The sequence below is a fragment of the Gopherus evgoodei genome, chromosome 2 (genome assembly GCF_007399415.2).
Source record: "Gopherus evgoodei ecotype Sinaloan lineage chromosome 2, rGopEvg1_v1.p, whole genome shotgun sequence".
NCBI lineage: Eukaryota > Metazoa > Chordata > Testudines > Testudinidae > Gopherus > Gopherus evgoodei.
Window position 1 is genome coordinate 132,299,593 of NC_044323.1, and position 14,602 is coordinate 132,314,194.

Sequence of the window (14,602 nt, forward strand, 5' to 3'; positions counted from 1 at the left end):
TTGAGTAACCCCTCAGTGCAGATGACATGGAAGCAGATGGGATAGATGGGAAACAAGTGGGGCAGCAGTATGCCTACCCAGGCAAGGCTGGGCTCTTTTTGAATAAAATGTACTAGATAAATAGCAGTAGCCTCCCAAACTTGGTTCATCATGGTTTGCACTTCTGGGGAACAGTTTGTTGTCTGGCTTCCAAGAGATTCCAGCTAGAATGTTTATTATTAAGTCTGATGAAATGAATGATTCTAATTTTATATACTAGATGGTACTTAATATTTTAAAAGTTTTTTTTAACCTTTCTTTTGCTCTATTACCACATTTCGCTAAGGACAGTTCTCTTTCTCCCACTCTTTTTCTTATATTTAGAATAATAAAAAGTGCCCATACACCATCTCTGAGCAACTTGCCAGTTATTAGAAATTACAAACAAAATACACTGTTCAATCAACTCACCCCATCTACCAAAGAGCAGCTTATTCTCAAACAGGAATTAATTCACGGGAGTCTTATAGACTATTAGGGTTAGAAGGGACCTCAGGAGGTCATCTAGTCCAACCCCCTGCTCCAAGCAGGACCATCTCCCAGATTTTTACCCCAGTTCCCTTAATGGCCCCCTCAGGGATTGAACTCACAACCCTGGGTTTAGGAGGCCAATGCTCAAACCCCTGAGCTATCCCTCCCCCCTTATAGCCTGTTATAGAGTAGGTCAGACTAGATAATCACAGTGTGACCTTCTCACATTATAATCTATGAATCAAAAGCTAACACCCTTGCACATCAGCCTATACCTCAATCTCTCTATTCTTCATAGGTAGGTGAAACAAATGGGCCCTGCACCATCCTCTGAAAGTCAAAAATATGGACTATTTCAAACACTTCTGTAGTTCTGATTGATTAATATGACTTTTGTTGGCCAGCTGCTCGTAGGATCTTGAGCTTCATGAGTTTAAGAGATATTTCCCTTAAGTTAAGCAAGAATTTTATGCATTGTTGCTTTTCCTTCCATCTCAGAAGTAACTTAAAGGCCTGCTAAGATTAGGACATTTATTACTAATGAACAGCGGGCACAGTGCCCTCTGCTGAGGTAAAGAGAGTCACAAATGAATATAATTACTTAGTAGCAGATCTTTAAGGTAATGCATCCTTTCATCTTAATCTTTCATACTGAGCTCAGACTAATGACTAAACCCAGTAATAGTCTGCATATATTTATTTATCTGTGCATATACTTGGAACTCATCACCATAGCGTCTGAGTGCTGTCAGCAGCATTACACACTGGCAGAATCACATGAATGGGCACAACTCCCTCTGATAAGTTGGACAGCGGAAGAATCATCACACAGTGAACTTGACAGTGCTGGCCTCTCACTCATTCCACAAGCGCTCAAAATATTTTTTCCTTCGGCAAACCCTATCCACACTGTGTTAGGAATGCTGTTTAAACATGGTTTTATTGGATTTCTTAGCCAGCAAAGATGAAGCTTTTCTTTTCTTGAAGTAGTAGCTTACCTCCCTAGAGTAGTAGGATTTACAACCTATCCACCTAGCATGTGAAAGCATGAAGTGTCAGGCTATTGGTAATGATATTTAACTTGAAATGTTGCTGTTATAGCTCAAGGCTCCTGACAGAAGGTAAAACAGAAGGTCAGACTCATTTCAAAAGTGCTGCTTGTAATCAAAATAAAGATTCCGGGACAGATTCTGATGTCACACTGGTAATCATAAATAACAGTAAAATAGGAGTAAGAAAAGTTTAAAACCAAGTTAAATGAGATAAAAAACTGGTACATATTTCCTTAGTAAGGAATGGAAAAGATAAGTGAAGCTGTTTCAAATGCATGTGTGTGATTGGTGGTATAACAAGTGTAAGTAGAGTATAATCAGTATTATTAGCAGCTACTTTGTTTTTACCACTATTTTTCTTAATCACTTCTTGTTATATTTATTTTGTTCCCTCTAGACCTTGAAGAATGAATATGTTGGCTATAGAGATGATGCTACCGTTAAGTAGCATAATTATCACAATCAGGGATATTTGGTTCCATACGAAAAGGGACAAGATGTGATGTGGAGAAGTTAATGGCTACAGTGCAGTGGTCTTACGTTAAAGTCTCTATGGTTCTGTAGCTTGATGGATGTTAACTGAGTATCAGCTGACCATAAATAAGGACCATAGTTGGGAACGTAAGAAAGAATTGCGGAGGAAAGGACAATAGTAATGCTTGGTGATGCAAGCAGAAATTAATCTAACTTATCTTTACTGCAGTCTTTATTAAATTAAAGTATTGTTTTTAATTTTTCAAAAAATGATATCAAGAGTTTGGCTGACTATGTTGCTGTGATTCTTCAGAAGATTTGATTTTGTGGGGTATTGGAATTGTGTGTCGGACTGTAAACTGGGTCTTAATCCAGTTTTGGTAAAGTTTTGGTAAAGACTTAAGGGAAATTAGGACTGACCCCAGTGCTGGTTCTTTTACGAAAGTATAGGCGGCAATTCTGAATTAAGGTGACAGCTGTTTGGAGGAGTTTCTGTAAGTAAGCAGTTCAACTGAAATGTGCCTTTGTTTTGCTCATTTAAAAAAGAAGATAAAGCAACATGAATTTTGTATGCTCTCTAGGTTGAGGATAAGCTACAACTGGTATATACAACTGATGGTATAAATGAATAACAATGCCTAATCAGTTTTAAAAAGCACTTTAAAAAGAGAGACATATTTTATGTTATAGTTTTAAAAGCTATTCTTTTCCCTATGAAGTTTTATGTACTCCTACTGAGATCAAATATATCTACTAAATTAGTCAAAATTGTTTTTTAATCACAAAAGAGGAAAAGTAAATGCCCTCAAATTATCCATGTCTTTAATTTTTTTATAAACACATAAAGCTATGAATTTAGCCACATCCACAACTGAAAATGAATTTTTTGCACTATTGCCCATTTCCAGTATTTCTGATATCAACTGTGAATTTTAGCACTGTTTGAACATAGCAATTATTTTTATAAAAATGCTTTTAGCTTTTATTCTTCTTTAAAAAGTATATATTTAAATGTGAATCACAATTATGCAGAAAAGAAGGAAAGGAAACCATCACGTTAGTGGAGAAGTAAATCTCTAAGGCCATTTATAAGATCCAAGTAATTAATTGGACCTGAAGAAAAATAATGTGGGTTTGGACTCAAGAATTTTTCAGAAAGGATAAATTAGGAATGAACATTCTCATGTGAACAGTTCATTAGAAACAATCTACAGTTCGCGCCAACTCTGTCCGATGAGAGGACAAGGTTGCTGAGTAATTAACTGTATTTATATTGTGCTTTATTATTTTATGTTCTTTTCTTTCAGGTTTCACAGGTTATAAAATACTGTAGGTTCAAGGATTAGGGCCTGAATGCACAAAAGGAGTTAGGTGGTATAATGCTCAGCATCACAATGCCCAACTTTTAGACACCTAGAAAATCACTGGGATTCACAAAGCATGAGTTAGCCACCTAAATTCCTGTACAACAAGTGGGGAGAGATAGACACCTTAGACTGTGATTCATAAATGCCAGCATACTAGGCAGGGAGCCACCAATGAGAGGAGTATGTGTTCTCTCTCCCTTAAAGAGTAATTTGGACTGAGAGAGCAAGAGTGCACAAGTATGCAAATAAGTCTATAGTCTGGTGGTTATAGACTCATGTCCCACATGGGAAAACCTCTGTGTACCCCCAAGGGTACACATACTCATGGTTGAGAACCACTATGTTACATAAGGTTAGACAAACACCTGTCAAGCATGGTATAGACAACACTTAGTCCTGCAATGAGTGCAGGGGACTGGACTAGATGACCTCTCGAGCTCCCTTCCAGTTCTATGATTCTATAACAAGACTGATGTGGAGAATATAGATGAGCTGTCACCTTTATTTATTTGTTAAGTAACTGGGATTAAAAATCGCTGTAAAATGTACTTTGAGCTTGGGATAGTGTTAGTACTGTCAACAGGTAAAGACTAGGTTTTATACAGTACCCTACTAGGCTAGATCTCCCACTTTCCAAAACAGTTCAGATGGTTAATGTAGGAGGGTGCTTGGAAAGAAATTTACCAGGCTGATTAAAACTCTTGCTAATAGTTTATCACATCTGCTGTCATCCACTAACATTCTATTTAAATCAATGACATGTTAAGACATGTCTGGTACAGTCAACAGCAGTCAAGGGGATTATGGAATGGTATTAACGAGTGCTGCATAGTGCTCACTCTGTCCTCCCTAGTCTTGCTTTGTCAGAAGGATGGAAACTACATGTGAGATTCTGAGAATACGTATTTAATGCCAGGGTAGGCAGTGATGTCAAGGTTAAAAGCAGAAAAAAATTGTGACACATTATTAGAAATATTGAATACCAATCTATCTAAGGTATTTCAGGGTGCCTATCACCTTACTATCTAAGTGCTGAAGCAAGTATAATCTATTCCCTCACTGTATAACAGTCTAGTGAGTATAATATTATTTTTATAAAAAGGATATTAAACCCTTCAGTTTGATGGACAAGAGCAGTTCTGCAAAGGCCTTCGCCCTGCTGTGTGCTGATAATGAATGATTATAGAAATAGAAAAAGTACATCTGAGGGCAAGCAGAATAATATAGGTATTAAGGGATCCAGCTAAAAGTGTTAGATTAACTGTGCACCTGGAAAAAAAAAATGGACAATCTAGAGGGAACATCTACGGTACAAAGAATTCTGAAAAGAATGTAATGGTAATCAATGCTGCAAGGTTATTTGTGCTAGTGTGAAATGCAGGAACAAGATGATACAATCTTAACCTAGGAGAAAATGTTCATGGAATTTTATTTATTGTTTAGAGATTATTAATAAATGGAATAGGCAAAAATAGCAACACAAATAAACAGGTTTACAAATCAGGTACATTGTGAGACCCATATACCCAAACACTATTATTGTGCTCTGATATTATTCTTTCCAAGACATATCTGTCACCATATTTAACTTCACTAAACGGTTAAGAGGGTAAAGGTAAATATTAAAGATCTTGTTCTACACACTAAGTGAAACATTCATCAATTCATGTGAAGAGATCATTAGTTTACCTATGGGCTTCTCTAAAGCTTTGCTCAAGTGTTGAAGAACTTCCCTGGATTGGAACAAAAAGTTGCCTAGTACATCTCATGGTAACCAATGTGTGAAAACTGATGTAAAGCCATGCTTGTGATTTAGAAGGAGGCATTCTCACCTTTTGACTCAGTAATGACCAATATCCCAGCATGGTGACACTGGCCAGTGTCGTTGGAACTATGATTCAGAAAAAGTGATACAATATAAAACTGAGGTCCTGACTGCTTAGTATTTTCACAAGAATAGAGGTGTTAGATCTTCTATCCCATCCATATTCTAATCCGTGTAATTAATTTTTCTAAACCTTTTTGCATACTGTTGAAGGTATAAAATGGAGTCTACATCTCAACAGTGATACATGAATGCTGTATTTATATTTATACAGCGGGCCAAAACCTCAGCTATTCTAAATCAGCAAAGCTGCACTGCATTCAATGCCTTTGAAATGTATTAAAATCAATGGAGCTTCACCAATTTAAAACACCCGAGGATCTGTTTCTGACAGTAAAATATTTGAGATTCTTCTATAAATACAGAAAAAAATTAATACTGGGGATCTGTATGAATGAAGGGTCAGCCACAAACTCCTAGTTTAGGAGAGGATCATTGCATTCTAATTCAATATATACATAACTTCTCCCTAGCTTTGCAGTCAGTTCTTTGATTTGACTTATAATGTAGCCCTGATATAACCTAGTCTGATTTGAAACTATGTGGACTATGGGGCACTGTGAATTAGGTAGACTGTCGTGAAAAAAAAATCAAAACACATAGTTGCAGTTTATAGTTTTTCCTTTATTTCTTAACTTAAAAATAACTGATTTAAAATGCACTTTTATAGAATGTGTCAAATTCACTGTTGATGTGAGTGGATACAAGCACATTGAGATTGATGGGGTTGTACCCATCTGTGGTCCCATTAATTCAGGAAATACTAGGTGTTACACATCTGTATGACGCCTGTATAATAAAAGTCCTACTGAAAACATAGACATGCTTTCTAATGAATGTATGTACAAAAGAGAATATAAGAACGTACATAAGAACATAAAAATGGTTGTACTGGGTCAGACCAAAGGTCCATCTAGCCCAGTATCCTGTCTACCGACAGTGGTCAGTGTGTGGGAATCTCATTGCGTGTGGGATTTCCAAAATTGCCAAAGTGATTTAGGAATACAAATCCTATAGATTTTCACTCAGTGTTGTGTTCCTAAGTCACTTAGGTGCTTTTGAAATTCCTACCACATCTGAGATATGCAATCTCCCACTGACATATTTAATCATATCCCAAATAGTAATCTATGCAGCAGACTATAATATTTCTTTAGGAGCTGCTCCGGGCTATTGTGTCAATGATTCACAAGACATGGGTCAACTGAAGTTTTTTTTAACCATGCCTTTTAATGCAGGTCATGCGCTGAACGTATTTGGGCCTCTAAGCATTTTTCATGTGTTCTCAAGTACCCTTAAAGAACCTTGTACCTTGTGAGTTTTCTAGCGAGAGCTCTGAAGATCCAGTGTTCAAGCTGAACCACACGGAATCCCTTGAAATTAAACCTAATAAAATTTCAGTTAGGGTCTGTCACAGGGTGCATCTTCAGCTACCAAGTGAGACGCACTGCCTGGCCTTTTTTCATGGTGTCTCAGGCACAAACACACATAGTCTGTTTCTTTTCCATCACATGTACCTTTAATCCTCTGTTTTCATTCAGGACAAGACAGAGGAAAGGTACCCAGCAGGAGGTCCTTCACACAGATTTTCTCCTTCACCCATCTCACTCTCTGAGTGCCCTCTTTACTTCCTATTCTTCCCAATTATATATCCTCCCTGTTACATAGCCAACTGCCTCATTAGCCCAACTATTGCCACCTAGTGTCAGTAATCCTCACTCGCAACAGGTTGGTTTATTCCAATTAAGCCTGCAGCCTTCTCTGTGCTGCTGCAACCTCAGTGATCAGGGTACTACAGCTAACACCCTGTCACATACCTCCACCCTTATTTAAATTGAGACCTTTCCCTGCCTCCATGAGAGGTCTTCTTCAGCATCCAAGCCCTATCCTTTTTACAGATTTGAGGTTCTACTAGGGCTTCCTGGCCTCTTTTAGACTGGCCTTCCATGGGCTACCAGTGAGGGTCTTCTGCCTTCTACTCACAAAAGTACACTCAGAGGGTGGAAGTGTCTCTCACAGTTCCATCTCAGCCCATAAGTCATCACAGCAATCACATTCCATGGCCTTCTCCTCTAGCTTCTTTTGCTCCTGGCTTGTATCTACTTCAGTAAGTTGTCCTTTCAGAGCCTCAATATTGTGATACCTCTCTTCCCCTGACTTATCTTGCCATGGGCTTGAGATTATCTGGGTTAACCCGCCAAGGCCTCATTAGCAGAACTCTTGTCTCTCTCCTCAGTAGGTCTTTCTTCCAAGGCTTTGCCAATGGCTTGCTCCTCCGGTGAGTTTGAGGATCTTCTGCCCTCCTTCTCCATTAGATGTTTCTGATCTATCATTCCGGGATCTGTTGCCCCCTTCTCAAGTACTTCTTGTCAATTCTCTCTACACTTGTTGTGATATGTCTAGTGTCATTAAACAGTGTCCCTGGAGAATTAACTTTACGCAGACCTCATCATTGGGGTCTCTCTCTGTGTCCTCTACTCTTTTTACATACGGGAAATAAGAGTCTAGTCAGCTCCTATCATCACTGTGTAGGGCAACGACTTCACCACATTCACTCTCTGACACTGAAACTTTCTTCCATTTCCAGCTGGACAACTGCCAAAGGTAAGTCTACTTTTCCCCATGTACACAGTGGATTGCTATCATCACCCCCTTCTGTTGCAACTGCAATTTAACCTCTGTATGAGCAACATGCGGCTGTCAAATCCACCATGCCCTTTGTGGTTCTCCAGCCTACCTTCATGGGAATTGTCTTTATCCCAGGCCTGCCTTTTATACCAGTACACCCACAGAACTCCACAAACCTATAGTCCTAGTATGGGCAGTCTCCCTTTGTATGTTCTTTGCCACCACATTGGTAACAAACCACTGAGTTAGTGCTAGGGACTCTCTTGTTTGCCTCTTGAATTTCCTTCCCGGGCTTCGATGAATGGGATTTCTCAAAGTTATTTCCCCCCACCCCCAGATGTAGGGGGATGGAGCTCTTTTCATGGAAGGTCTGTTTCCATATACTCCTCTGTTAATTTTACAGTATCCTCTGGCAATTCTGCCTGATGGCTTTGAACCCAAACTCTTGCAGCCTTGGGGAGGCTCTGTGTAAACTGCACAAGAATAATTGAGTCTATTATTGCCTCTGGGTCCTGTCTATTTGGCTTCTGATTGGCCCAGTCAGATAATTTTTGCACAAAAGCCTAGGGATGTATCCTGCAGCTCCATCTGGCAGCTCTAAATTTGTGACACTATTTCTTTGATGATAGGTCCATCCTGTCCAGAATAGCAGCTTTCAGCATGGCATAGTCTTTGGCTTGGTACTTGTAAGCCACCTGAACCTTGCCAGTCAAGTAGGGGGCAAGTCATAGTGCCAAAGTACCCTTGTCCCATCCAGCACGGATAGCTACCTGCTCAAAAGTTAACAAAAAGGCCCCAGGCCCACTGTCCAAATTCCAGTTCCTTCATAGGAACTCACCAACTGCTCTAACTGAGACTGCTCTTGGATAAAGTCCTGCAATGCTCATTCCTGCTCTACCTGCCAACCCAGAAGCACCTGCCTCTCTGCCTGCTAGGTTTTCTCTATCTCTTTTTGTTGCTCCACTACTAGCGCAGCATCTATTCCACTATGTTCGGATCCCCCAGCCCTCAAACAGGTCACCTCTCAAGCCACCTCCTCTCAACTGAGAGAGTTACAATCCCAGTCACAGGGTGCAGCTTCAGTTACCCAGTGAGTAGCAATGCCTAGCCTGTTTTTGTGGTCTCTCAGTCACACCTTTGAATCCCCTGTTTCTTAACAGGACAGGACATAGCACAGGTGTACAGAAGGAGGCTGTTCACACAGGTTCACTATTCCACTCAGCTCGCCCTCGGACCTCCTTCTTTACTTCCTGTTCCTCCCAATTATATATCCTCCCTGTTACCGAATCAACTGCCTCAGTAGCTCAACAACTGCCAACCAGAATCAGTAACCCCCACCAGCAACAGGATGATTGATTCCAGTTAAACTTACAGTCTTCTCTGTGCTGCAGAAACCTCAGCGATCAGGGAGCTACTTCTAGCACTGTGTCACAAGATCTAACAAAGATTCAGAGTTTTTCTTCTTTTAAAATAATGAAAATTAAAGGCAAATACATGTACAAACCCTTGCTAAAATGATAAAGATTCATGTAAACCTTCTAATCCCAGAAACTTCAGAATGAAAGCTTTTCATTTCATCCTTAATTACTGTGTTTAGATAGTTCAGGAATCTGAGAAGTGCAAGTACAATAAGACTTCACCTAATATATCAATACTGCCAACAATTAGGAACAATGATGATGAGTTTATTCTAGGTGGAATATGAGGCAGCTATAAAATGTATATGACATAAGGCAACTATTTTTCCTTGGTCATTGTTGTAACACTTTCTTTCATTATATTCTAGCATATAAAATGCCTGACAAAAGTCAATACAAAATAAAAGTTGTTTGACTATTGGAATATTTATTACATCAGTATGGGTGAAATTAGATTCCTACCTGTAGTTTAACTTTGTTTTTAATGTTTTTCAGGGCTTGAATTTTACTCCAAACTTGCCTCATTAAACAACAGTAATTTAGACAGTTAATATCCCTGTGTTATTTCCCATTAACACAATTTACCTTTATATTCGCAAGTATATTTTCTGTACCTCTAGATCATTTACTTGTATAACCTCAGGTATATTCAATTGTATACTGTTCTACAAAGAACCTTTTGAAACATAAATAAATGGTTGTATGGGAAAACAATTCTGAAGAGAAGTGGAAAAAGTTCCCTTCTGCCATCATTAGAAACTTCACATTCCACTACCCAATTTCACTGTCTCACTACACATGCTCAATAGTAGCATTGAGCAACAGTAATATTACAGAGGCCTTCATGGTAATAGTATTCTGTCAGCCCTTCTCAGACTTTCTGAGTTGTAATCTATTTCTCAGTGAAATACAATAAAGAACAAAAGTAGACGGTAACAAATACATTTAAAGTGTAACTTTGCTAAAAAATAAAATGGAGTAACTTAAATATTTGGGCATGTTGAATTACTTGAGTTAAATTTCACAGTCTACAGATGTTGCTAGTTACACTGAAATATGAGCTGGAGAGTCTTTTCCATTTGTCCCCCTTCTTAGTCACAATACTTTTTTGGTTTTCTCTCAACATCTAGAGGTAGTCTTTCAGCAGACAGTGCAAGTATGTCAATGCTCAACTACTTCCAATAGCTAAATTTTCATTGTGACATATTTGGAACTGCCCTGTGGTAATTTATGAATATATTGAATTAATTTAACAGGAGTTTGTCTGGAAAAAAGAGGCAGGAAGGAAACGAATGGTTCAAGATAAGCCTCTGCTGAGCAAACACATGAGAGTTGCTAAGGTACAAGGGCAGAACCATTGTCTCTGGGGACTCTGACTCCATCGGGTGCTTAGCCTGCAGGATGGGTTTTGATTAGAAGTGACAAAGCCTGGGAACACAATAGAACAAGGGAACCTTAGTATGGTTTAAAAGGGACTCACTCTCACCAGAGGGGTGGTAGTTGTTGTTGCAGGGAACCAGACTGAGACACAGCACCTCGCTGAAGGTATCTGAAGAAGTTAGGAAGCCCAGGTTACCACCAGAAGATGGTATGCCTTTAGATAAGATAGACGTGTGTATGCTGTTTGTTGTTTTAAAATCCCTTTTCTCTAAAAGCTTTGTCCTTATGAATAGAATACACACAACTTTTGTTTTAAGAAGGCTGGTAATTACTGTACATAATTGGTCACAGACTCCTGAAGGGAAGAACTACAGGTGCCCAAACTCAGTTGGACCTGCAGAATAAGAACAGTTGATACACGGAGTACCGTGACCAGGCCTTGGGCTAGGAGTGGGAGAATTGTATGATTCCATTCCAGGATAGGTAAAGGCAAAAAAATTGACACCTGATGGGGAGCACTCAAGAGAGTCCATAAAGGTGACAGAAAGGAAGTTACCCTTGTAATCGTGACACTTATGGACAGTGCTGAGCGTATTTTCCTGAATCGTAAGTAATTTTAGCTCACATAAATACAGATGGTATAAATCAAAAGGACAAATTCTCTCTTAAGAGAAGCCTTGTACATTCAGAGACAATACTATAAAGTTATGGAGTCAATCCTCGCCCTCAGCTAAAAGTTTTAGAGTTAGGAATGGCAGAAAACGATGTATTCTGCCTGCCTCTCCAGTTCCTGCTGTCCACTTCAGTAGCTCTTTCAACAGTCCCACTATGTGAAAACAGGAGCAATAATACAATCATTGGAAGTTGTTTGGTAGTTCTAGTACAGATAATGGTACAAAACCTGTGTAGCCAAATGCAGTTAGATCTTAGAAGAACTGTTTTGTGATAGTTGTGATGCAGTCCTTTTGGGAAATTGTGGTGTAAATGAATGTCTCTGACTAGAATCTTTTCTTCAGTGCAAAACTACGGCCTACAGGAGATCCAAGCAAATAAACACATATGGGCCTGATTTTAACTGGCACTATGACCCCTTTACACAAGCAATGGAAAGGGGCCATAAAGTGAGCATAAATTATGTTTGTATTTTAGGAGTTTAACAATTAATTATAAATGGCTTACCATTAATTTCCAAGCAGTTTATAATTATTAAGGTGATTCTGCTACACATTTTTGATCATATGCTCACAAACAAATATATAAACTCTGCCTACCTCACTGATAGGCACTTACTCTTGTTATTGAAAATAACTTCCATTACCTGATCTTGGGATTTCTTTTTCTTCTTCTTCTTGCCCCAACAACCTGAACTCTCTGCATCTTTGCCATTAGCATCACCACACAGTAACCCATCGAGTTCGTCTGTTCCCATCTGCTGTCCCTGAGATGTTTCTGCAGCGAGCCTGTATGAGAGGTTCCTCAAAATGCATACACAGTTTTCAACGGTCTAAAAAGGGGGAGAAAAAGAGAAAAAGGCTAAAAAAACCTCTCCCTTTTTGGTGTGTATATTGAACGGAGGAACGTGATCAATCTTTGCACCTACATTTGTACAAAGATATTCTTTTCTGTTTGTTTCTAAGCACTCCCTAGAAAATCACTGTTTGAAAGGTTTAGAAAACTTGGCAGGATCATAAAGCCTCTTTTTAGTGAGGAATAGAGCTCTGGACAATGTTTTTAAATAACATTGTTACTGTGGTTCTGAATTCATCATGAGAGAGTAGTAGAGGCAAAAATATGGTAAACAAGATCTACACAAGCACAGAATGCACACTGATTTCAGCCCCAGCTAGTAAAAAGAAAAATGATGTTATTATTTCTAACAGCATTTATTTCTTGTGTCATTCTATGAGAAGCAGTAGTCAGAAAACCTTAAGTGGTTCTGAGTTTTGGTTTGCAAGAGTACCCATAATTTAATATGCTTATAAATGATCTATCCCTCTGGAGTCTGAAAGTTTTTCCTGCTTCCACTCAAGTTGAAAATACCTTAGGAATAGCGCCTCTCTCTCATGGTATTTTTGCCTTTCTGTGTATGATCCTAGTTGGAACCTGGAAGTGGAGTGGACCCCATTTTAGAAAAAAATGATGGGGAAAATTTAACAGAACTTCAAATCTCAAAAACAAATTTGATTTGGACGCTGGTTGAAGGCTAGTTCTTATTTTCTCTAATTTGGTTTGCCTATGCCTAGTAAGAAAAATATGCCCTTCATTTCTTGGGGGACCGAAAACATTGTTAACCTGCTTACCTTTCAAAGGAAACTGAAATGCTCTTTAAATAAATCAGTATATCCAAAAACCTAAATCTTGGCTCCACCTCAGTGGAGGTGTACATGGGAGGCTGGTATAAACAGTATAAGTCGAGATACAATTAGTACTACTAGCAGCTACTTTGTGCCATTATTGAAATGTGGACTATATCCATTGTTTTTCTTAATCAGTTCCTTGCAGAGGATGCATACCAACTGAGTAGCATGGGGCCCAGTTCCATGAAGGTTTGTTACACACTGTCACACATGGAGGTTTGGGGACAGGAGTGGGGCTGAAGTTCTGAAGGTCCCCTGGCCTTCCTTTCCATAGAGGTAGGCTCTAGGACTGCAGAATTTACTGTCATCCTTTGGCTGGTAATACAGGATACAGAATGGCTCTACTTCTGCTTAGTGGCCTTTGGAAGGAAGGAATCTCCTTCAGTTGCCCTACTGGATTTATTATTTATTACTAAAACGATACTACATAAGTACTGCACAGCTGCTGATTTTCTCTTGAGCCTTTTTCAGATGGTGATGCTAGTAGATGGGCTTCTTCACTAATCACTTCCATAAAAACATTTACTAATTGTAAGTTGATTGTAGATTACTACAAGCATGCATAGAAGATTGCATGGAACATAGATTCTTTCACAGATTCCATATTTCTCTAGTGAATCTATAGGAAAAGTCCACACATTTTGCTCTGATTAGCAATCTGAAAATTCAAAAGATACAGTTACAAGCACTTCACAGCATTCATGAACTGTGAAATGTACTTGAAACTAATAATAGATACAATTGGCATTTCTGTGTTAGTGCTTGCAACCACAGTGCTGAAATGTAAAATTATTAATAACATGTCATAGAATTTAAAACACTTCCCTTCCCCGTAACACTGATTTCACAATCACAATATTTTAATTGGCAATTATTTGGAGTTCTTTTAATTATTAAGTAGAACTATTAAGTCATACCTTTCATCTCTGAAGAATTGTGACCATCTCCTAGTTACTGTACATATAAAGCGAAACAAGTATTTTGTAGGGCTGTCAAGCAGTTAAAAAAATTAATTGCGATTAATCACACTTAATAATAGAATACCATTTATTTAAATATTTTTGGATGTTTTCTACATTTTCAAATATATTGATTTCAATTACAACACAGAATATAAAGAGTACAGTGTTCACTTTATATTTATTTTTTATTACAAATACTTGCACTGTAAGAAACAAAAATAAATAGTATTTTTCAGTTCCCCCAGTACAAGTACTGTAGTGCAATCTTTTTATCTTTCTTTTTTGGTGATTTGGGTTCTGTAGTTTCTGCATCAGAGTGTTGCTCTTTTAAGACTTCTGAAAGCATGCTCCACACCCTGTCCCTCTCAGATTTTGGAAGGGAGATTCTTAAACCTTGGGTTGAACGCTATATCTATCTTTAGAAATTTCACATTGGTACCTTCTTTGCATTTTGTCAAATTTGCAATGGAAGTGATTTTAAAATGAACATGTGCTGGGTCATCATCCGAGACTGCCATAACATAAAATATATGGCAGAATGCAGGTAAAACAGAGCAAGAGACAAACGA

General features: G+C 38.5%; 1 protein-coding gene across 1 annotated transcript in view; it reads right to left on the reverse strand.

Moving 5' to 3' along the window:
• The window catches only part of CTNND2 (catenin delta 2), a 1,223,799-nt gene that overhangs the window by 129,036 nt on the left and 1,080,161 nt on the right, over positions 1-14,602 (reverse strand). The window contains 1 exon segment of the mRNA XM_030551717.1: positions 12,033-12,218. Coding sequence (XP_030407577.1) covers positions 12,033-12,218 — 186 coding nt within the window.